General features: G+C 40.1%; 2 protein-coding genes across 2 annotated transcripts; one reads left to right on the forward strand and one right to left on the reverse strand.

Moving 5' to 3' along the window:
- Positions 1 to 1,041: 1,041 nt before the first annotated feature.
- Positions 1,042 to 6,784, forward strand: coro2ab (coronin 2Ab; the record flags this gene model as incomplete). Its single annotated transcript, XM_083993358.1, has 13 exons — positions 1,042 to 1,242; positions 2,347 to 2,463; positions 2,606 to 2,755; positions 3,304 to 3,504; positions 3,595 to 3,711; positions 3,936 to 4,040; positions 4,271 to 4,367; positions 4,637 to 4,752; positions 4,859 to 4,949; positions 5,038 to 5,198; positions 6,096 to 6,263; positions 6,361 to 6,429; positions 6,719 to 6,784. The coding sequence occupies 13 exons, from the start codon at positions 1,042 to 1,044 to the stop codon at positions 6,782 to 6,784; spliced, it is 1,659 nt and encodes a 552-aa protein (XP_083849484.1).
- A 2,016-nt stretch (positions 6,785 to 8,800) lies between these two features.
- LOC311002128 (acidic leucine-rich nuclear phosphoprotein 32 family member D-like) lies at positions 8,801 to 21,614 on the reverse strand. Its single transcript, XM_083993373.1, has 7 exons — positions 21,384 to 21,614; positions 17,492 to 17,641; positions 16,039 to 16,161; positions 14,475 to 14,661; positions 13,034 to 13,131; positions 12,080 to 12,149; positions 8,801 to 10,331 (listed from the first exon to the last, which is right to left on the reverse strand). The coding sequence occupies exons 1-7, from the start codon at positions 21,435 to 21,437 to the stop codon at positions 10,255 to 10,257; spliced, it is 759 nt and encodes a 252-aa protein (XP_083849499.1). The 5' UTR covers positions 21,438 to 21,614; the 3' UTR covers positions 8,801 to 10,254.
- Positions 21,615 to 22,059: the final 445 nt, after the last annotated feature.

The following is a 22,059-nucleotide window of genomic DNA, read 5'->3' on the forward strand; positions in this document are numbered from 1 at the left end:
GTTGGCAGGTCGTTGGGTGTTTGTTTGTCACACTATGTTTCTGAACAAACCCAAACGGCTGCTGCTGTTGCATGTTGCTACAAAAAGATTGATAGTAATGAATAACCGCAGTGTTGGGTCAGTTGGGTGAGGAGAGGCCTTTGTGTGTGTGTGTGTGGTAGTATCGTATGTACAGGTGTGTTTGTGAGCGGGCAGCCGTGCATAAACAGCTCTTCTAATGTGGAAGCAGGGGATCATGGATCAGGAGTGAGCACACTCACACAATGCTGTGGTAGGTGCTGGATGATCGTCCTGTTTGCATCTGTTTGCAGCAAGTGAAACCATACAGCCTCCACCTGGCCGATGTCTGAGGTAAGAAAAGATCCAGTTTTCTTGTGTGACATTCTAGGCGTGAGGCATAGTTGGTCCTTGACCTTTTGCATTTTTGTATTATTGCGAGAAGAAGAGGTTCTCACTTGTCATGTCTTGACTTGAATCAAGACGAACAACTGGTTGATTCTGCTTCCTCTTCACTCTTTGTTGTACACATTTACAGTAGTGTTAACGTATGATGTCACGCTTTCTGATGGTGGATTTTGTTAATTGCAGATTAGATAATTAATTTATTTTTTTTTAATTGATAGTTGATTAACTGTTGGTCTCTGTCTCTTTTTGTCCAGACCAGAGCGATAGATATAACAATCGCTCTGGTCCAGACTAAGGAAAGGTCAGAGGTCAGGGGGAACAGGAAGTGTGTTACTTATAAATATTTTACATGGACAAGAAAGCTGTTCTGGATGAGGCATCTATCACTTTGTGTACACATGTGTATGAATGATTAAAAAGTTCAGTTATTGAAGAAATCTATTTATTATTGATAAGATTATGAAAGCCAATAACAAGAGCTGATTGCATTATTGATCAGGGCAGATAATGCTGCTGCTGAATTTCCACAACACTATTAAAAGATTATGTCGGTCTGACACACACAGGTTTCCATCTCCATGTGTGTGTGATCATGTGTGTGTAATGGTTTTTGTGATTTTGTTTGTCTGTGTGTAGATGTCGTGGCGTTCGTCCTTTCGCTGTTCCAAGTTTCGCCACGTGTTCGGAAAACCCGCCACCAAGGAGCACAGCTACGACGGGGTGCCAATCACACGCAGCGTCCACGACAACCACTACTGCTCTGCCAATCCCTGCTTCATCGCCGTGGTGACCGAGTGCGCCGGGGGCGGGTCCTTTTTAGTCCTGCCCATCCATCATGTGCGTTTTTGTCATTTCCCCACCTCCCATGTCCAGAACAAACGTTAAAACAGATGTTCGAAAAGGAAGAAGAAGACAATTGTCTTGTATATTTATACATAAATAGATACCAAACTGTAACATTTAGTTAGAAAAGGTTGCAGAGGGAACAGGAAGTGAAGAAAATGCTAATTGATGGATCGTAGCTATAGAGGACATTTCCTTAACTTTAGCATTAAAACCAGGAATTGTAAACAAACATACTTTATAAATCAACTATTAATCCATCAATAAATAGGCTACTCAAGATCTAAAAATAGATACACAAAAACAGCAAAAACCTTCACTTCTTCTTTTCCTATTAGCTTAAGCAATTAGCTTGTCCTGTTTGGGGGCGACCCCCATTCCGAAGGACCGCCATTTCCCAAAATTTCCGAAGGTCCGTCATTCTGAATTTCTGAGGGGCCACCATTCCGAAGGTGTTAATCGCTGTGTTTTATTTTGAAAATTGATTCTCTCGTGTTTCTTTGTTTGACTTCCTGCCCGGCTTGACGCGATTGCTTGCGGCAAATAGACCAGACGCTGAAACGATCGCTGTGTGCCGTGGCTGGTGTGAACGATGCAATCGGTAAAAATGGGCGCCAGAAAGAAACTGGCTCCGCTTCTCAGAGCTTCTGCGTCCAGTGTGTCCCCGACCGGCTAATAATGAGTGGGCTAATATACAAGACAAAAAAAGTACCAGTATGTAGGCCTTCCCCTTCCGGGATTCAGTCCCCAGCCACCTATGTCAAAGGCAACTGCTCAACCCACTGTACTACCACAGCAAGCACTACACAGAAAGAGAGTTATCCAACCTTTCGAAATGGCAGACACTTTTTTCAGGTTCAGAATGGCGCCCCTTTTTCAAAATTAATTAAGGGCCGGCATCCCGAAACATGAAAGCAAACGTTCGGAATGGCAGCCCTTCGGAATGGCACACTAGAACCTCTCCTGTTAGCCTCGCTAACGAGAGTTTCCTCATAAAAAGACAATTATTTGGGGGGAAAAATCACTTCATAGCTGTGTATTATAGAGCTGAATATATGTTTGTATGTATTTCACACTTTCATCTTTATTTGCTACCAGAAAGGAAGGGTGGATCCTCAGCACCCGCGGGTGTGTGGTCACAGTGGGAGAGTCCTGGACGTGAAGTGGAACCCGTTTGACGATCACTGCATCGCCTCGTGTTCAGAAGACTGTACTGTACGCACTGTAACGTTCATGTTTTTGGATAGCTACTTGGTTTTAGGTAGTCCTTTTTGTGTGGGAGTGGTTTCATCATCTGATTTTAGGCCCAAGTTTGGTTTATGTTAGCAAGAACTATCAACAGTGTTGACGTCCACAGGTGAAGATCTGGGACATCCCGGTCTGTGGCGTCCAGCAGAACTTAACCAAGGCCAGGAAGACTCTGATTGGTCACTCCAGGAGGGTGGCTCTTATTGAGTGGCATCCAACAGCTGAGAACCTGTTGCTTAGCTCTGCCTACGACTACAAGGTAGATGTGGACTTCAGCTAATTCTGGCACAGAATCAACGTTTGTGTCAATGAGCTTCTATTGGGTTCCACTAGCATTTTTCTGGGGGGCAACCGCCATTACGACATCCCACCAGTCCGACATAGGCCTCTTAATTTTCTATCAAATGTCCCATCATTCTGACAATTTTTGATTCCTATGGTCAGAATGACAGTATTTTTTCCTTTTTTAAACATCTTGCCTTTCCGACAATTCCTTTAATAGCGTATTTTTTCCCCAGAAGATTTTGCACTAGTTGGGCTCAGCATTTCTTAAATAAGGGAGTCACCTGTTAGCAGTATGTCGGAATGGTGGGATGTCTAAATGGTGGGATGTCGGAGTGGTGGGACGTTGGAATGACAGCATGTAACCATTATTTTAACAAACAGCATCTGTAGGATACACTAGATACTTCTGGAGGCCGAATCTCCATTATGATAAGTTCCTTTAAAACTGTGTTTCAATGCATTTAGGTAAAAACACACCATCCCGAGAGAGCAGCCTTGACTTCGTCTCTCTCTGTGTCTCAGGTCCTCCTGTGGGACTTGTCCCAGGTCGATGCTGTAATCAGGCACCCGGTGCAGGTGGTTCTGATGCCCATCCACCACCGCTACCCGTCTGAGACGCTGCTGCTCTCTGTCAGCTTCAACAGCGACGGCAGCAGGCTTGCGGTCACGTCCAAAGACAGACGGGTTCGAGTTCTGGACCCGCGGACGGGGAAGATTTTGCAGGTGAGTTTAAAAAAAATCCATTTGGATCAATTTCTTTGGAAAACAGCAAATTAAACTTCATAATAACAAATGTCTTCTGTGTGGGTGCAGGTGTCCAGCAGTAAGTCCCACAGGGCCAGTAAGGTTTTATACATCGGAGGGTTGAAGATGCTTCTGTCCACTGGCAGCTCACCCTGGAACCACCGACAGATCGTCCTCTGGGACCCTGTAAGACATTCTTTTAATGACTTGTATTGACCGAAATAAACAAAAAAGGAAACAAAAAGGAAACATTGCACCCATTGGTCATGTCAGATAGTCATTTTCTCATTGTGAAATTCAGCAGATTACCACACCACACCAAGAAATCCTGGGTGTGTTGTTGTGACATTAGCCTACTCATTACTGAAACTAAAAATATCTCTTCACCATTGTTCCTGTTTTAATTTCAGGACGATTTATCTGAGCCTCTGTACGAAGAGGATCTAGATGGATCTGCAGGAGTTCTCTTCCCGTTCTATGACACTGACACGCACATGCTGTACTTGGCTGGAAAGGTTATCAACACATTAAGATATATGCATGGAGACACACACATACCCTTATTTAATAGCAGTAGGATTAAACACTGCTTTGTTTAATCTTAACAATAAATGTTTAAACCTTTGCTTTGCACACAGCTCGTAGCTTCTCTAACTGAAAAACTCAATATCTCACAACATGCAACTTTACACACAACAAGTATGTTTAAGATTACCTGAAATGTTACTGTGTTTGTGTACTGTAGGGTGACGGGAACATCCGGTACTACGAGCTAAGCGCTGAGAAACCTTACATTAGCTTCCTGACAGAGTACAGGTCCCTGCTCCCACAGAAAGGACTCGGTGAGATGAAACTCTATTGTAGGCAAACCACCTAGAAGCTATAGCTACTTCTGTCAGTCTAGGAAAGTCCAGTTTGTCATGTATTTCCATACTTAGACATCATTTAGCTCCGGCTAGGAGAAGACCAACGGTGTACAGTGGTACACTTATTTCTGTACTACAGTAATTATTTTAGACAGGACCATCTTTGGCTAGCTGTTGTAATTGTTACCTAACGTCTAATCTTGACCTTTACTGTCCTTTGACCTTTGTCTTTGACTTCACTCCAGGAGTGATGCCAAAGCGTGGCTTGGACGTTAGCGCTTGTGAGGTTTTCCGCTTTTATCGACTGATCGCTGTCAAGGACCTGGTGGAACCACTGTCGATGATCGTACCAAGAAAAGAGGTTGGGTTGATATATTTCCCTCACTGTGTTGAATTCATTCAGGATACAAGAAGACACAGAGGGAAGACAGAAGGACACTTCACAGCGTTTTTGTCTTTCCTTTCAGTCAGGTATTTTCCAGGAGGATCTGTACCCGATGACAGCTGGAAACCAGGCGGCCATGACAGCTCAGGAGTGGTTGTCAGGGATCAACAGGGGTTAGTAACTTATTGTATTGGTTTCTTTAAACCAAAATACCACAACCACTGGATCAATAAAAAGCCATTTCTTATGTCTCTTCGTCAGACCCAGTGTTGATGTCCCTGAAGCCTGAGACCCGAATAGCCAACCCTTACCCAGAAACCCCTGCTGAAAAGGGGCTGGTGAGGCAGCTGAGCAACCTCAGGTTCCAGATGGGCCCAGCTGTGGATGGGATAACTAGAACAACCCTGGAATTTATGGAGGAGGTAAAACGGGCTTGAACCACTGGTCAAATTTAGGAAGCAGAAACTTCACAGGAACATCCTTTCACTCAGCCCTCTAGACTAGGACCCATATGTATATGGGAACCGCGCACAGTGCATGAACTCACAAGTTTTTGGATGCAGCCCAAAACCACACTTCTGCTTTCTGCATGGGGATGATCATCACATAATCATCACATAATCATTGTGCAACAGTTTCAATTTTTTGCGTGGCACTTTTTGATTGTAGACACTTTCTAATGATACTGGGTTTTATATATGCTGCGTATTTCTGTTGGCTTCACATCTCCTCCTGAGTACACCCAGTCAGCACTGAGTAAACCTACCCCAAGGTAGGGACTCTTTTGGTCCCTGTAAAAGTTTTGGGAGATTGTTCTTTGGGGGCCGTTTCTTGCTATGGAGACATGTGCTAATTGCCCCAAAGTTCCTGCAGTGGAAACAGGACTTCTGATTTCCTGATTTCCTCCTTGTTGTATAAACTAGGCTTTCCCCCGATCTGATTGGATAAATCGGATCGGCCAATATTTGCTTTAAACAAACAAAGCAAGAGGTTTGGTTTAAATGTGTTTTCTATGTCTTTGAACTCCGTCACTATGTGATGGACAACACTATTTTTTGAATCTTGAACCATTAGATGGTTTGTCCTGACTGAACTTTTAACTTTTATCTGGCCAGTCCTTGAATGGCCTCTAGATGTTATTGATGTTTAACCTTTGCATCTCAGTCAGTTTGGGGCAAAAACTGGCAAAACATTGGCAAAAAATGCTTAAGAACACTTTTGTTGATACTCGGTTTATTTAAACTCACTAATCTGTGATCGGCCCTAAAAATCCTGATCGTGTAAAGCCTAGTAGAAACCGGCTGATCTTCTTTCTTGAGGCCTTCCACGAGGAGCAGCTGGCCTACCAGGACGCCAAGTACCCCAGAGATCTGAGCGATCTTTCCGGGTGGCAGCCGGACGAGACCCAGATCCCACTGTGGATGTACTGCTGCACTCCACACTGCTGCGAACCTGCAGAGAGGCCGCCGCCGACCACCGAGAGCGAGGTAGGACTAGCCTGTGTTTATGTTAAAAAAAGTTCTGACCAAAAGTCCTTCCTCTTCCTGCCGAGAACCTTAGCATGAATTCCTGTGTGTGTTGCAGCTCCTGCAAGCGTTTTACAGACAGCAAGATGAGATCCGAGGCCTGAAGGAGCAACTGAATCAGAAAGATGTAAGTACTTTAAGTCTTAAACACATCATCCAACATGATCTGCCATCCTCTAAAACCAAAACTCACAAACTTCAGTGGGCTAAAGCTAAAAGGGAAAATATTGCTCAATTTTTGCTCGATCAAACTCCATTCCAGTCCGTTGCCTTTGCCAAGAAGGTTGTTTGTCAGCACGACTTCTCCGAAAGTACTGAGTCAATTTGCACCAAGCCAAAATTCCTGGATCTCCTCTATCTCGTCTTTATGTCCATATATTATTTTAGTAGCTACGTTACTCGCTTTGTTTTCCAAGGTGCGGATCGCCCAACTGGAGATGGACATAAAAAACACCAGAAACAACATGAGGGCGACCTTCTGACCCAACTGGACAAATCTCCAATCACCAATCAAAACTCAACTGCTATTTTTATTTTATTTTATTACATGGTAACACTTGTAGCTTCTGTGAGGTAATTTCTTCTTCTTTCTAATGTAACAAGACATACCAATAAATCAATGCAAACATTGTCGATCCTGACTGTTTTGATTTTTTGAATGTTCACAATGTAATGGTATCAAAATATCTGCCACAATGTCAAGAGCACAATGCAAGCGTATCAAACTCTTGACTATTTCTGGGGTTTCTAAAGCGTCATGACGTTGGGGTCGACAAGCGTTCCTTCACGCCGCCAACATTCACCTTTCATTTCTTTAAGTTTTGCAGGGTATATACAGGAATCTTGATTAATACCTTAGTTTTTAATCCTTTTTCAAGACCTTTTCAATATTTTTTTAATACCTCACAGTCACCACTTCAAGCTGTAACCATTTACGTACATCAGTGACACTTTTAACGTAACAGTTTTAGTTTGTGATAAAGGCTATAGACCACTATGATAGCTACAACAGAATTCAAAATACCTTCAAAATTTAAGACTTTATATAGTCGTGAAAAGACTTTAATACTTTTTAAGACCCCACAGATACCTTGTGAAGACAAAACAAAGCCCCGCCCATCATCCAGCAACTTGTAGAGAGCCTATACTATAAATACATCTTTTTTTTTAACACAGATATAGTAGCTCCTCTTTGACGATACCATTCGTTTTCAAGGTTTAGTCTGTTTGTCTGCATGAGTTTATTAAACATTTGGCTCAAGTCTTGGCAAAAAGGATATAAAAGCACATATCCATAAAGCAGAGCACCAATTCACACTTTCCTTCAGTTCCCAAAAAAGGGCACACAGGGCTTGACGCTAAGCTTTTTTCCAAGTAGCACTGTGCTACCATGCTGAAAAATTTAGTAGCACACAACATTTTTTAGTAGCACAATAAAAATTTTGCAGTTTTGGTGAAAATATAATTTTCAAACAGATAAAGTAGATTTAGCCTATAATCCTAACCCTGTAGACTAATTTTTAATGTTATAACTGGCTCTTTGCCTTAACAAAAATCAGGAAAGACAAACAATGCAAATATGTGTGAGAAAATAGAATATTTATCACAACCAATATTATTTTTTGTTTTGCGCTGTATGTGTGTGCATGTGGCCCAGGGGTGGGGGTATTGATGAGCAGTGAACCTATATTTCCCTCAGTATAAAAAGCTGAACATTGCATACAGGGCTCTACACTAAGATTTTTTAGGAGCACAATGAAAAATGTTGTAGCAGGCTGTTTAAGCCTTAAATAATGCTGAGGGTCCAACATGACCCATTTTTACATTTGAGAACAGTAAAAACACCAAACATTTTTCCTCAACAACCTGTCACACAAGCATCTCCATGTTGCCCCTGTGTGATGATCAGGGACAGGTCAGACAGGGAGCTTTGAGGTTGAAGTTTATATGAATGTTGCACTGTGAGACTGTGACCACATGTCAGCTGTTCTCACCGCGACAAGCGTTTTTTTGCTCACGTTAAACAGCATGCAAAGCGGTTTCTGTCCGAGGTCGCACTGATGCGACTGAATGCAATTTTTTATTCGCACGGGATATTGTCAACTCACTGTCGAGCCCTAAAGAAGAACATATTAATGACACAATGATGATGACCACAATAAGAAAGAAATACTTCTCCTCGCAACACTTTTCCCTCTTTCTACTGAGTGTGTGTGGCATTACACATTACTGAAACTAACTAAACTTAGGCTACTAAAAATATCTCCTGTTCTCATGAGTTTGGGCTGTAAGAGGCTGCAGGGTTCATGTACAGACTGAGCACTGGGTGTTGCACCAAAGACACTTTGTAATGTTGGATTTATGTTGTGAATATAGAATTAGGATGTAGTTTGTGTTTTGTTTAAATGTTACGTAGATCTGTCATGAGCTTGAACGTATCGAGAGAAAGCTTTACACATCAGGGAGACAAAGACGCCATGAGCAAAATGTTAAGATTTTATTTACAAAGTCCTTTTTGTATGTTTTTTTTTTTTGTTTGTTTTTCCTTTAACTTACAGAAAGTAAAAAAAAACAAAAAAACAAATTCAACTAGTCAGTGTAAGTGTGAAGGAACAACTGGATCTCTCGGGAGTGAAAAGAAAACGGAGGGGAGAGGGAAAAGACAAAGAGACGGAGAGAGAGAGTGTCCCCAGACAACCATACAAAAATTAAACAAAAACAATTTCTTTGAAAAAATATTTCTTTAAAAAGCTCTGTTGGCAAAAAAAGAGAGAGAGAGAACACAGTTTGCCCTGAGCGCGCTCGGCCTCGGGGGGGGGAAATGGGAGGAGGAAGGGATCCTTAGACGTTCGACTGTCCGTCAGTGACATCACAGAGCCTGTCCCAGAGTGATGACATCAGAGGGGCGCTGGGGAAGATGGGTAAAGTGAGGACGGGGGGGAAGCAGAAATCGAGGGTTTTGGTTTGGTTTGGGCGCCGCTACGTCCCACAAGTCCTCGTCGTTCCTCCCTCCACAGGAACTCTTTTTTTGGGGGGGGATTTGATGCGTTCAAGGAGTAAAAACTGCACAACGAGACCGCGAGAAAACTTTCAACGCTGCAAATGAATTGGCAAAAATATTACAACAGCAACAACAAAACGAAAAAAACTGAACATGAATTTGAGAATTTATACATCAAGCTTTTCTCAACAAAAACGGAAAAGAAAAAACAGGAGCTTATGTCTGATCACAAAATAACAAAACCACGTCTCTCCTCTGCAACACTTCATCTGAGCTTCTTGAAAAGTGACGGTGGTGGTTTTATTTCCTGTGAAAGGTGGAAGTCGAAGTCCTCATTTTGGTTTAAACTCCCCGTCAACCACAATGCACGGGAGATGGGTTCAAAACGACAGCTGCATTTTGTTTTAGAGATGCAAAGAAAACTGAAATATGACCTTTTTCCCCCCCACTATTTTTTTTTTTTTGCTACGATCACCAGAGGCTCTTTAATTCAAATCATCAAAATCAACAACCAACTCTGTTCAGCTGCATATTGTCAAACAAAATGAGACAATTTAAGACTAAATTCATCACCACGATGCAGATTAAACGATGGTGAAAATAATCAGTAGTTGGGAGTTTTAATTGAAAGCTCTCGTTGTCGTCTTCCCGAGTTCAAATAAACAAAGTACCAACTGTTTGGTTTGGTTTTGAGATGATTTGAGTCGTCGTTTGAATATTTTAGAAGCCGAGTTTAAAGAAAAACAAAACAAAAAACAAACAAAAAAAAGAAAAGCAGGACGAGGTGTTTTTCAACGTGTTAACGGAGGTTGTTTTTCGGTCCGAGGAGCCGATGAGACGCAGCGGGAGGAGACGATGTCCAGGGGACGGCCGAGCGGAGGGGGGAAGAGGGGGGGAGGGAGGGGGCACCGGGCGAGAGGTCAGAGGGGTTTGTGGGGTCTCTGTGGGTCCTTAGTCGTCGTCTTCATCGTCCTCGTCCTCGGGGTCCCGCTTCCTCTTCTCTCCTTTGGCCGGAGACGAGTCTTCGTCTGCAGAAGGAAGGAGGCCGATTAGCAACAACAACAACGACTTATTACAACTCAATCAATACAAACTAAGAAAGTCACAAAAATGTAGGGTCACACTAGGTAATTTTATAATCACAGCCAGGGAAGTGGTCACCTACTAGGGCTAAAATGATTCCTCGAGTAATTCGAGTACCTCGATTACAAAAAATGGTCCGAGGATTTTTTTCTGCCTCGAGGAATCGTTAATTTAATTGTAGTTCAAGCGGCCGCACGGACTACTTTCAATGTGGCACAATGTGGCACAACGTGGCGGCGAGGCGATGGAACAATCCTGCCTAGGAGCTATCCATGGTTAGGCTACTTAACCAAAGTCTCTTGAAATATCAAACAAAGAAAAGGACTATGGACTGTGGAAGCTTGAATGGCCAAAATACAGAAGTTATCATGACGTGAACCATATGTTGCGGTGTAAAAAAAAAAAGACCGTTGATTCGGTAGAAACCCGGCCTAACGGGCGGGGGCGGGGCCCCCACGGCATGCAAAAACATTTTTGATATCTTGAAAGTAATTTTATTTTATTTATTTTTATTTGTGTTTTATTTATTCTTATTTATGTTAGCAGTCGCCTCTTTGGTAATGTTTCAAGACCAGAAAATACTTGCTTGTGAATTTAAGAAATAAAAACAGTTGATTCTACAAAAGGAAACCAATTGGTCATTCATTATTAAGTGAAATATGTTATTTTCTCTTGTGTATTCATAATTGCTCTTTAACCAAGCAAAAATACGTTTTATCCGATTACTCGATTAATCAATGTAATTTTCAGAAGAGTTACTCGATTACTAAAATATTCGATAGCTGCAGCCCTATCACCTACCTAGGCTGTATCTTAGATAATAAATTATCAGGGGAGTTTATGGCCCGAAGAGTCATTACAAAGGTGAGCCTGGCAAGAATTTCTAGCCTATTGGATATCAACACCGTAAAAACCTTAGCCGATGCCCTTGTACAATGCTACTTTGACTATGCCTGTACATCTTGGTACACTGGCACCTCTAAAGGCCTCAGAGTAAAGCTACAGACATGTCAAAACAAACTGATTAGAGTAGTACATAAACTTCATCCCAGAACACACCTCCATCCTGACCACTTCTCCAGCCTCAGGTGGCTCAGAGTGGAGGAGAGAGTTTCTCAACTCAAGCTGTGTTTAGTTTATTTATTAATAAAAAATAACCTGGCACCAAAGTATTTACTAAACTACTTCTCCAAAGTCAGTGACACACACACAATTACTCCACCAGGGGGAGCTCCACTGACTAGTAGGCTCTATATGGGAAAGTTTTCTTTCCTTTACTCAGCAGCTGTCTTGTGGAATGGCCTTCCGTTAAACCTTAAAACTGTTAGCTCCTCCTACTTTCTTTTTAAGTCTTCAATAAAAAAAAAAAGGTTAGCCAACCGAGAAATGAAATCAAAAGAGCTGTGAAGCACCAGATTATTTGCTGTCTCTGTTTGGGACCTAATCTCTTGTTTTATCAATTTTATTTGTTCTTTCTCTCCAATGTTGTAGTCTATGTGCCTAGTGTCTCTCTCCCATGTTTTTAGTCCATGTGTTGTGTGCCTGTCTTCCTTGTTTTAAATCCATGTGTGCCATCTACCATCAAATAGGACCACAATGGAAACAAGCCTTTTTATCCCTTTGAACACTTGTTTGTCTAATGTTGTTCAATAAAGTTTTCAAACGAAACGTGCGAAGTGGCTCCGCTACTCACCATCATCCTCCTCGTCTTCCTCGTCCTCATCATCGTCCTCGCTGTCCAGATCTCCGTTCACCTCTCCGTCCTGCAGAGACAACGTCGTTTGAAATGTTCAGATGTTTTTTTCTTTTTATTTATTTTTCTTCCTCATTAATTTATGTGTTTATTAAACAGCTCTGGAAAAAAATGAAGAGACCACTTCAAAATGTTCAGTTCCTCTGGTTTTACTATTCATAGCTATGTGTTTGAGTAAAATGAACACTTTTGTTTCATTCTATAACATACTGACAAAATTTCTCCCAAAATGGAAATAAAAAATATTGTCATTTAGAGCATTTATTTGCAGAAAATGGCAACAGGTCAAAATAACAAAAAAAGTTCTGGTGTTTTCAGACCTTGTATAATGCAAAGAAAACAAGTTCATATTCATTTTAAAACACCACAACACTACTTTTTAAACTTAGGAAGAGTTTAGAAATCAAAATTGGTGGAATAATCCAATTATTAATCATCACAGCAGTGTTTTTATTTATTTATTTATAATCTTTCTTCCTCATTAAATATGATTTGGTTCAGGTGATCAACTAAGTAGAGTGAGGTGCTTTTGATATTTTTTATTCTGTTTTATTCTGGTAATTATGATTGATTTGATGGTGATTTATTGTTTCTGACTCTCTGGTTGCCAATAAAACATTTAAAAGAAATGTTCAGAGACTGTTTCTCTACAAACTCCTGTAAATAATCACTAGATAATCGAGTCAGTGAGTCGACAGCAGAGTGACACGGTGACTGAGGTCAACAGGACGAGCAGCAGCTGAGTGGCGGCGGCGGCGCCCTCTGCTGGACGTTTAAAGTTACTGTTTATAGGCGACTTCAGGTTTTTACCACATGGAAATTAAAGTTTGAACTCTGATTGTCATGAAATACGACACAGCAACACTTTTTAAAAAGAGAAAAACTCAATTTCACCTCATTGTCCTCGCTGTCGTCGTCGTCATCGTCTTCCTCGGCCACAACGTCCTCTTCATCCTCCTCCTCCTCTTCCTCAAAGTCCTCGGACTCACCCTCTGGGAAAACAACGAAAACACATATTGAAGGTTTTTACTTTTAGACATTTGAGTCGTAACCTGAGGCTTAATTTAACACTTTTAAAACCAAACAACCGATTAATAAAAATTAAAATAAAAGTTGGGAGCAGCTCTGACTCTAGTTTAGAAAGTAAACATGTTCTTAAAGCTGCAACTAATCATTATTTTGATTATCTGTCATTAAATCTATAATGTTCCTGATGACTTTGTTTGAACAGCACAAAACTAAACCTGCACTGTTTTCCAGGAACTAAAGGACGGGGGAACACTCAAGCAAAAATACTCTTGTTCCAAACTTAATGATTTAATTTTTAACTACAGTGTAAAAGTGTTTAGTTGAGTTGTGATACGACAAAATTGACTGTGAAACTAATTAGCCATCCCTGAACGGAGGTCGAATTTCTTGTTTTATTTGATCAGAGTCAGAGTCATTTATTTGCCATTTGCAGAAAATCTGCACTGGAGAGCACTTGCAAGAGGACAGGACAATAAAAACAGACACAGGTGATAAAACAGTAAGTTACATGAAACATAAAGTAAGAGAGTAAGAGGGACACTGCCCCCAGATATAGGCACCGCAGACATCTCAGTAGAAATACAATGTGGAAAACATTCACCTAACAACAATAAATCGTCGTCGTCTAAACCCTCAAAGATATTGAGAAAGAAGAAAGAAAAACTATTAATTCTCACAATAAAATGGAAAAGAAACTTGAACTTGATCTCCTAAATATAACTTGTGTTTGTCAGGGTTCCTACAGCTTAAGCCAAGTTAAATTTAAGACTTTTTAAGCCACTTGAAATGAAATTTAAGACCGAATTCATAATAAACACAAATGCAGAAAAAAGAAAAAAAACCCACATCAATTACATTGGGACAATTTTACCCACTTTCCTATGTGATCCAAGGTAAAGTGACTGCTACATGAACATTGGATTGTGTCTCTTTCCAGCTGTCCTTTCAAAATAAATGCATAAAAAGTCCGAAAAAACAAAAAAGAAAACACTGACTCGGGAGCTGGTGGCGGTGAGAGATTTAGCGTTGAAGGCCGCCACTAACTTCTCTATGCTGGAATGTTACCAATTATTTTGAGATTTGAGAATAATTATAATCATAAAATACCACTTACCATGTGTTAACATTTTTAAGACTTTTGAAAAATTGATTTAAGACATTTTAATGCCAATTAAGGCCTTGTTTTTAGATTAATGAATTCAATGCCTTTAAGACTTTTTAAGACTTTGTAAGAACCCTGGTTTGTCTAAATTGAACATAAAGATGAACTGGAAACCACAGAAGGAGGAAGAAGACGAAGCCTCACCTTCCTCGTCCTCGTCCTCCACGCCGTCTCCCTCTCCGTCGGAGTCGGACGCCTCGCAGTCGTCGATGTCGTAGCCGTCCAGGTAGGTGAGCTGGGGCAGCAGCTTGAAGATCGACTCCCTGTAGTCGCCCAGGTTGGTGACCTCGCAGTTGAACAGGTCCAGACTCTTCAGCTGGGGAAGCTTTTTCTGCAGGAGGAGGAGGAGACGCAGCGCGGTCGATCAGCGGAACAACTAGAGACAACGGTGACTCTTTGATTTACAGGCCGTTAATTACGTGATAATGTCAAGAAATAGCATCAAAAAGTTGTTTTTGCATGTGAGCCAGAATAAATAATGTGAAAAGTGAGTATTTTGTCCTCAAATTTACTAATTAAGATGCTACCATTTCAAGTTTTTGGCATCTGAATGAGCCTTTTTTGTTGAAGCACAACTTTTTTTGCGATTAGCAATTAGTTGTGTAGTAATGTCAAGAGTTTTACGCCACCAAGTCCATGCAGTTGTTAATTACAATCAATTATTTATGGCCTATTTCTACGTAATCAATCGCCATATCTTGGCTACATTACTATGAAATTGACCGTTTCTTTTTTTTTCTGTTTTTTCTTTTTGTGGGGGTCAAAGGTCAAACACCTCCCAGTTAAATGCCAATGAGTCAGACTCGGTGAAAGAAGACCAGACAAAACTCACTGATTATAATAAATTAAATCTGTTGTTTTGTTATTTACATTATATACTGTAAATACTATACATATAATTTCATATATATTTTATTTCACTATATAAGTGAGAATTTTCACATTTCCTGTAGGTATCAAGACACAAACGGCTTCTGAATGTTATCTCTTCCTTAGTATTAGACTTTTATTTTGAAATTTAAGGTGAGTGTAAATAACATTTTCACTTTTATTTATTTATTTTTTTTTTACTTTTTTACTAATTAACCGTTATTTCTAATCTAGGCTATTTCAAGACATTGTAACACAATTACTTGTTATTTCTAGACATCATGACGTAAATTATCGGCCTGTAAATTAAAGAGTTACCAAAACAACTAATCAATTCTTCTTCTATCTGACCTGAGACCAGCAGCTATTGATCGTTTTATTAAATTAATGACCTTTGACATTTGAAACGACTTTTGTCTGACTTTTAAATCCAGGTTAAAAACATTTCTCTTTTCACGTGCTTATAGCTGAGCTCTTTTAAGAACTTAAAACTTTATCTATTTTCTTTTACTTTTATTTGCTCTTGCTTTTAACTCTGTTTTTAGTGTTTTGTTTGTTTTTATTATGTCTTATGCTTCTTTTTTCCATGTTTTGTCTTTATGTAAAGCACATTGAGTTGCCTTGGTATGAAATGCGCTATATAAATAAAGATGCCTTGCCTTGATATTAAAAACAAATAAACTGTATATTTTAAAAAACGAGCAGATGAGTTGCGTCTTAAGGCAGCAACCACATCGTTCCTGGTTTCACCGCATCACGACTCATTAGATATAGATAAATAAATAGATATATATATCGATGTGGCTGTTTATTGGTTGAGGGGCGAGGCTCCACCCACCAGCGGCTCCAGGGTGCTGATGTCTTTGAACTTGTTCCCGCTGAGGTTGAGGTGCGTTAGGTTGACCAGCCGCTCCGCCAGCACCTCCAGACCGCCCGATATCCTGTTGTCGCTCAGCTCCAGCTGCAGACACGGGACCAGACACACACACAGCCGCTTTAATTTACATTTGATTCATTTATTGTGCAAAACAAGTGACAAACATCAAGACATGATGACGCAGCAAAAGACAGGAAGGAATTGAGAAGAAAACATAAACACTAGTAGCCAATCACAGAGAGTAAAATAACTAAAACAGAACAAACGTTTGTTTTTTTCCCCCTTGACCATTTCCCTTTCCATTTTTTTCTTGTCCCCTTTTCTCTTTTCCTTCCCTCTCTCCTCTCCTCCTAACTTTCCATTTATTATGTGAGGTGACATACAAAACACAATATATGATAATAAAATGAGACACAACAGTAGAGATCACCTAGGTGCATGTGTGTATGTATATTCCTTTACTGCTTTTAACAGTGAGCTCAAGCAATACATAACCTCCATCAAATTTTCAAACAACCAGAAAGCGATTAAGACTATCAATATATGTGAAAACTTGAAAATTTTGTTGTAAACTTATAAATTCCCCCTGGCGTATAATATAAATGTGCTTTAGTAATTGCATGTTACCATGAAAAACTATTTTTGTACTGTGAAACAAAGTTTTGAATATAAAAAAAAAAAAAAAAAATGTGTATATGTGTGAGAGAGTGTGTACCTACATACATATAATGTAACACACCATGTAGTTATAGTATTATAGATATGATATGATATACTGTACTTTCCGGACTATAAGCCGCTACTTTTTCCCCCGCCCCGGTGTCCCAGCTCTCGTCTCTGCACACCGCCACACAAACGTGCTCCGTAACCCGCAATGTTTTGTTCATGAACACAACAAACAAAACAGCAGAAAAAAAGCGAGCGGACTTGCACAGTTCCCGACTGTCTTTCTGTGTAAATATCTCACGTTACAACAGGAAAACCTGCGGCTTATATTCAAGTGTGGCCTATATTTGTATTTTCTTTTAAAATTTAGCTGGTGCAGCTTATACTCAGGTGCTCTATAGTCGGGAAAGTACAGTATTATAATTTAAAATCTCTCCTCCTCTGTGTTGCCAACCCTCCTCTCCTCCATGTGCGTTTGTTTCCAATGAAGCCGGTGAGAAATAAATCCATGGAGCAGTGGAATGTGTCTTTCAATGTGTTTTTCATTGTTATTGTTGCCTTTTTTTTTTTGGTTATTATGTGTAGCTAATGTTGTATTGTTTTGAACTGTTTTTATGTTATTGGGACTACGGGCGGAAACTAGCATCCTGCTATAATCCGGCATATTTACATGTTCCTATGTCCATTAATGTGAACTGTCCCATTCAAATAAACTAATCAATTAATAAGATAACGTTTTCCTTCTCACCTTTTTGAGTTTGTCCAGTTTGGGGATGTCCGATACGCTGGTCAGGCCGACGTTGATGAGGCTGAGCAGCTCCAGGTTGGAGAACTCCTCTGTGATTCCCTCGATCTTCCCTTCACTGGAGCGACAGTTGTCCAGAACCAGCTCCTGGACCTGAGGAGGAGGAGGAGGAGGAGGAGGAGGAGGAGGAAGAGGGAGAAGGGTTAAACCACCGTCCGCTCATCATCAGACCTTTATTCACTCTCACTCCACGGCTGGAGACAATAAAAACTAGAAGAGGTTTCTGTGGCTTTGACCCAGTTCACCAAATCGTTCTCTAACATCTTTTTAAATCCACCACCTGATTCTCAGTTCCTCTGTTCTGAAACTCGACTTTCACACACAGTTCCTGTTAAATAATATGAACCACGGCTCCTTTTAAATAAACTCCTCTTCTCATATTTTACTCTGTTTGAAGTCGATCGTACAACTCTCCTTCTCCAAGGTCTAAAAACTGAATTTCCATATGAAACTATAAGAGAACAATATGATCTGTAACGAAGAAGATTATCTTAGATTGCAATTTCTTTATTTTTGCTTTTCATTTATGTGGTTTCTGGTATGATCTTCAATCTGTTTTTCACACACTTTCATCTCAACAAAATGTCAATGTTTTATTTCGTTATAGTCGTTTTGTTGTGTCCTTGTTGTCTGCTTTATTATGTCGTTTATATTACTATGTTTTTCTGTCACTGTACTGTTTTTATGTTTTGGGAGTCCGGATGGAAATTAGCATTGCTGCTATAATCCGGCACATTTACATGTTTTTATATGTTCATTAATGTGCACTGTCCCACCCAAACAAATAAAGTAAAGTAAAGCAATGTTTTTTCTTTGCTGTTTCTGTCGACAAGTTTGATTCAAATGAAGATGACAAACTGGGAGCATCAAGACGACCGATTTAAAATGGGATTTTTCCATTTTTGAGTTATGTTTTTACTGGATGTTTCACTCGCAGGACAAATCTCCAGAGTTTAGTTGTGACTCTTTAATGAAGAAAATAACTTTAGATGCTATTTTTTTTATTTTAATTCATGTAGTTTCTAATATGATGAATTTGAAAGGGAAACTGGGAACATCAGTTTGATATAAACACCTTTTACACTTGTAAGCGGCAGTTATATTTTTACTGGATGTTAACACTCAAAGAGTTGTGATGTGACTTGTGTTGTGTTTCTGTGACTCATTCAATCAAACAGTCGCTCTGACGGGATCGGCCCCGTCTCATCTGAATATGCAAAAATCGACTCAGGGAAAAAGCCACAGAGAACCAGCGGATTAAACTGCACAGAATCACATTGTTTCAAGTTTTTTAAATTCATAAAGCATAGTTCGAAATGCAATTAAATGTATCATCTTGTTAATTTATGCTGATTTAATGATGCACATTTGATTTGATGGTTTTGGAGTAAACAAGACGACATCTGACCACACACTTCTGAAACTGAAATCACGTCGAGTTACTACCTGACTAATTGACTGATTGAAAAAGCAACTGACTGATGTGTCCGAGGTGTGCGCCATTAAAACACGGCCTGGAAGCAGGACACGTGGGACAAACCATGTCAGCACATTGTGGATTATTTTAAGCTGAATTAATGAACAAAGCCTCACATTAACTGTCTGGAGTTTCTGATGAGGATGTACAATTTAAAACAACCCAGTGTGCAACGTTTGCCTGAATTTAAAACAGTTCATTTTGACAACATATTTTCACAAGTATAATGTCAAAATCATTACTTTTACAATCAAGTTTTGTAAAACTTCATTGCACAGTTTACACATTATGCATATTTTCCCCTATTTATTCTCTTTCTAGTATTTTATCTTATGACATTGATGTACATAATTTTATACGGATGTATATAGTGTATTTTTTCCTCTTCTTACTTGTCTTACCTCTGTTTTATTCTACTCTACCATTTATATTGTATTATATGTATGTGCAATACTGGATACTTGAATTTTCTCTGGGATGAATAAAGTATCACCAAGTCTTTCTAAGGCAGGGATGTCAAACATACGGCCCGGGACCGCGGACCAAAACTCTGCTCCAATCCGGCCCGTGGGATGAATATGAAGTGTGAATAATAACATAGAGGACAGAAGAGGTATGATATTTTGGAAAGAGTTTTCCTTATTTATTTATAAGTTATTATGCTATTATTTCACTGGTTTGGCCCACTTGAGATCAAATCGGTCTGTATATGGCCCCTGAACTAAAATGAGTTTGACACCCCTGCAAGGTGGTGCTTTAAGATTGTTACTATTTTATCAACATAAAACATAACTTTATATTAGTGTAATGGCACATATTCAAAAAAATAATGAAAAAGAAACAGTTTTTGTTGAATTGTAACAAATTTAAGATTCTGAGCTGGAGTATCCTGAGATTAGTTTATGTAAAAGTTGGAATAAAATAAAAACGTTTATAATCCATGATTATGAACCGCGGAGACCCAGACCCGTTAGGACCCTGCGGAGGTCGCCTCCCCGGGTGAAGGAGCTTCTGCCCCGGGTTCATGTTGGAACGTCTCCCGGTCTCTGTTTGTAAACTGCCGACACACGTGACGCTGCTCGGCTAGCTCGGTTAGCTCATCCTGCTAACTCCTCTGCGGTAACTAACGGTCCCTACTCCACTACCACCACCACCACACTGGCCCCCCTCTCTCTTTCTTTACCGTCCTTGAACAAGTCCGCCCCTTCTTTGGCGAGTGTTAATAATAACCCGGTTTAACTCGAGTTTAAAGAAACCGTGCCAGGCAACTGGAGCTAAACATCCCGGGTCAACTAGCTCCGTTAGCTTAGCTCGTTGCTAACACGCTGCTGGCTACGCGCCCTCAGCCGCACACGGGCTGCGGCTAATCCCTGGAGGAGGCGCTAATATCAACAGCGTCGCTTTTACTTTTTTTTTTTTTTTTTTAATAATCAAAGTGAGATAGAAAGTAGCGAAACTGTGTAAAAAAACAAAACAAAACCGTACGTAAAATTGTGTATAAATGCATTTTTTTCTAACGTTAAAACAGTATTAGTACGTAACTCGGGGTAATTTTGCATTTCCTGCTTTTTTTTACACGAGTAACGGCGATATCGTGACGAGTCATTTTTTGACCGATATCGTTATCTGTTTAGCTATTCCTCCTCTACGTGTAACATGCAAAGTCGTCGACGTAGAAAAACATATTTTTCTTCCATATCTGATGTATTTACAGACTTTTATACTATAGATTTCAACCGCCTTGTAACTTCGCAGCAATGTGCTCCCAGACATTAGACACCCCCCATACTCCCCTCACACACACACATATAGAGGAGACGCGGATGTAGGCTAACATTTCGCGTGATTAAGTTTGCATTTTCTTGTTTCTCTTTTGCAATTCGGCAACAGCACTGCATAATCAATTCAGATGTGGAAAAAGATAGATAAAAGTGTGGTTTTGTAAGTGAAAGCAGAGCGATAACAGCGGCAGCCACGCAGCTGTTTACCACCGAGAGTCACATGGCCTCCCGCTCTGCTGCAGTAACGTAGCTACAGCTTCTTTTTTTATTTTATTATTATTATTTTTTTACGCTTCGCTAACTTATGTTGTGTTGCATTGTTTATAAATCTAATAGATATTGTTTGTGGGGTTGTAAATAGACAATTCGGCACTTTTCGGGAGCTGCAGCCCCTTTGCCATGTGCTCGGCTGCTCCTCTCCACCTCCCTCTATCCATCTATCTATCTCTCTATCTATCCATCTATTCATTCCTCCTCCACCTCCTCCTCCTCTTTCGGCCGGTCAAGTCAAGTTTACGCTGCAACCGTCTGCCGATAAACAACGCCACAAACCCCGCGGACGGACCCACACACTCACCTCCGTGGGCGACCGGTGCCTCAGCTCTAAAGAGACCCTTTTCTTCATGTCCATCTTCTTTCTTTTCTTTCTCTCTCTGCTCTTTCTGCTTTCGGCCTCGGTGGGTTATTCGTTCGGGTTCGGGTCCTGTTCTTGGCTTAAAATTTTTTTTGTTTCTCCTCTTCTCGGTCTTGTCTTCACTCATCAACACGCGGAACCAGTTTGAAAAGGCAGCGACAATGGAAACGCGACACTTCCGGAAAAGGATTTCAAAATAAAACTTTCACACTCGACAGCGGAAATGCTGCTGTTTCCCCTCCCTACCCTCCCTACTATCAACATTTATTTGATCTCTCCCTTCATCAGACCCCAGAAAACTAATTTTCTATGTTTGTAAATTTTATTTACCTTCTTTGTATTAAATATCTATTTATTTTATTTACTTATTTTTTTTTTTTTTTACCTCAATTATAATTTTATATATATATATATATATATTTTTTTTTTATTTCATGGCTTTCCTGTTCCATCTGTTACTGTGTTAAACTTTTATTGAAATGCTGACATGTTTAGCTCAGTTTCAAAATGTATTTTGTAGTGACATTTCTTCTGCTTGTAACATTTGTATTAAAAAAAAAAAAAGTTTCCCCTCCCTACCCACGTTTTCATCTACTTTTAATAATTACAAGTAAGGAAA

Source organism: Trachurus trachurus (genome assembly GCF_905171665.1).
Source record: "Trachurus trachurus genome assembly, chromosome: 18".
NCBI classification, from domain to species: Eukaryota; Metazoa; Chordata; class Actinopteri; order Carangiformes; family Carangidae; genus Trachurus; species Trachurus trachurus.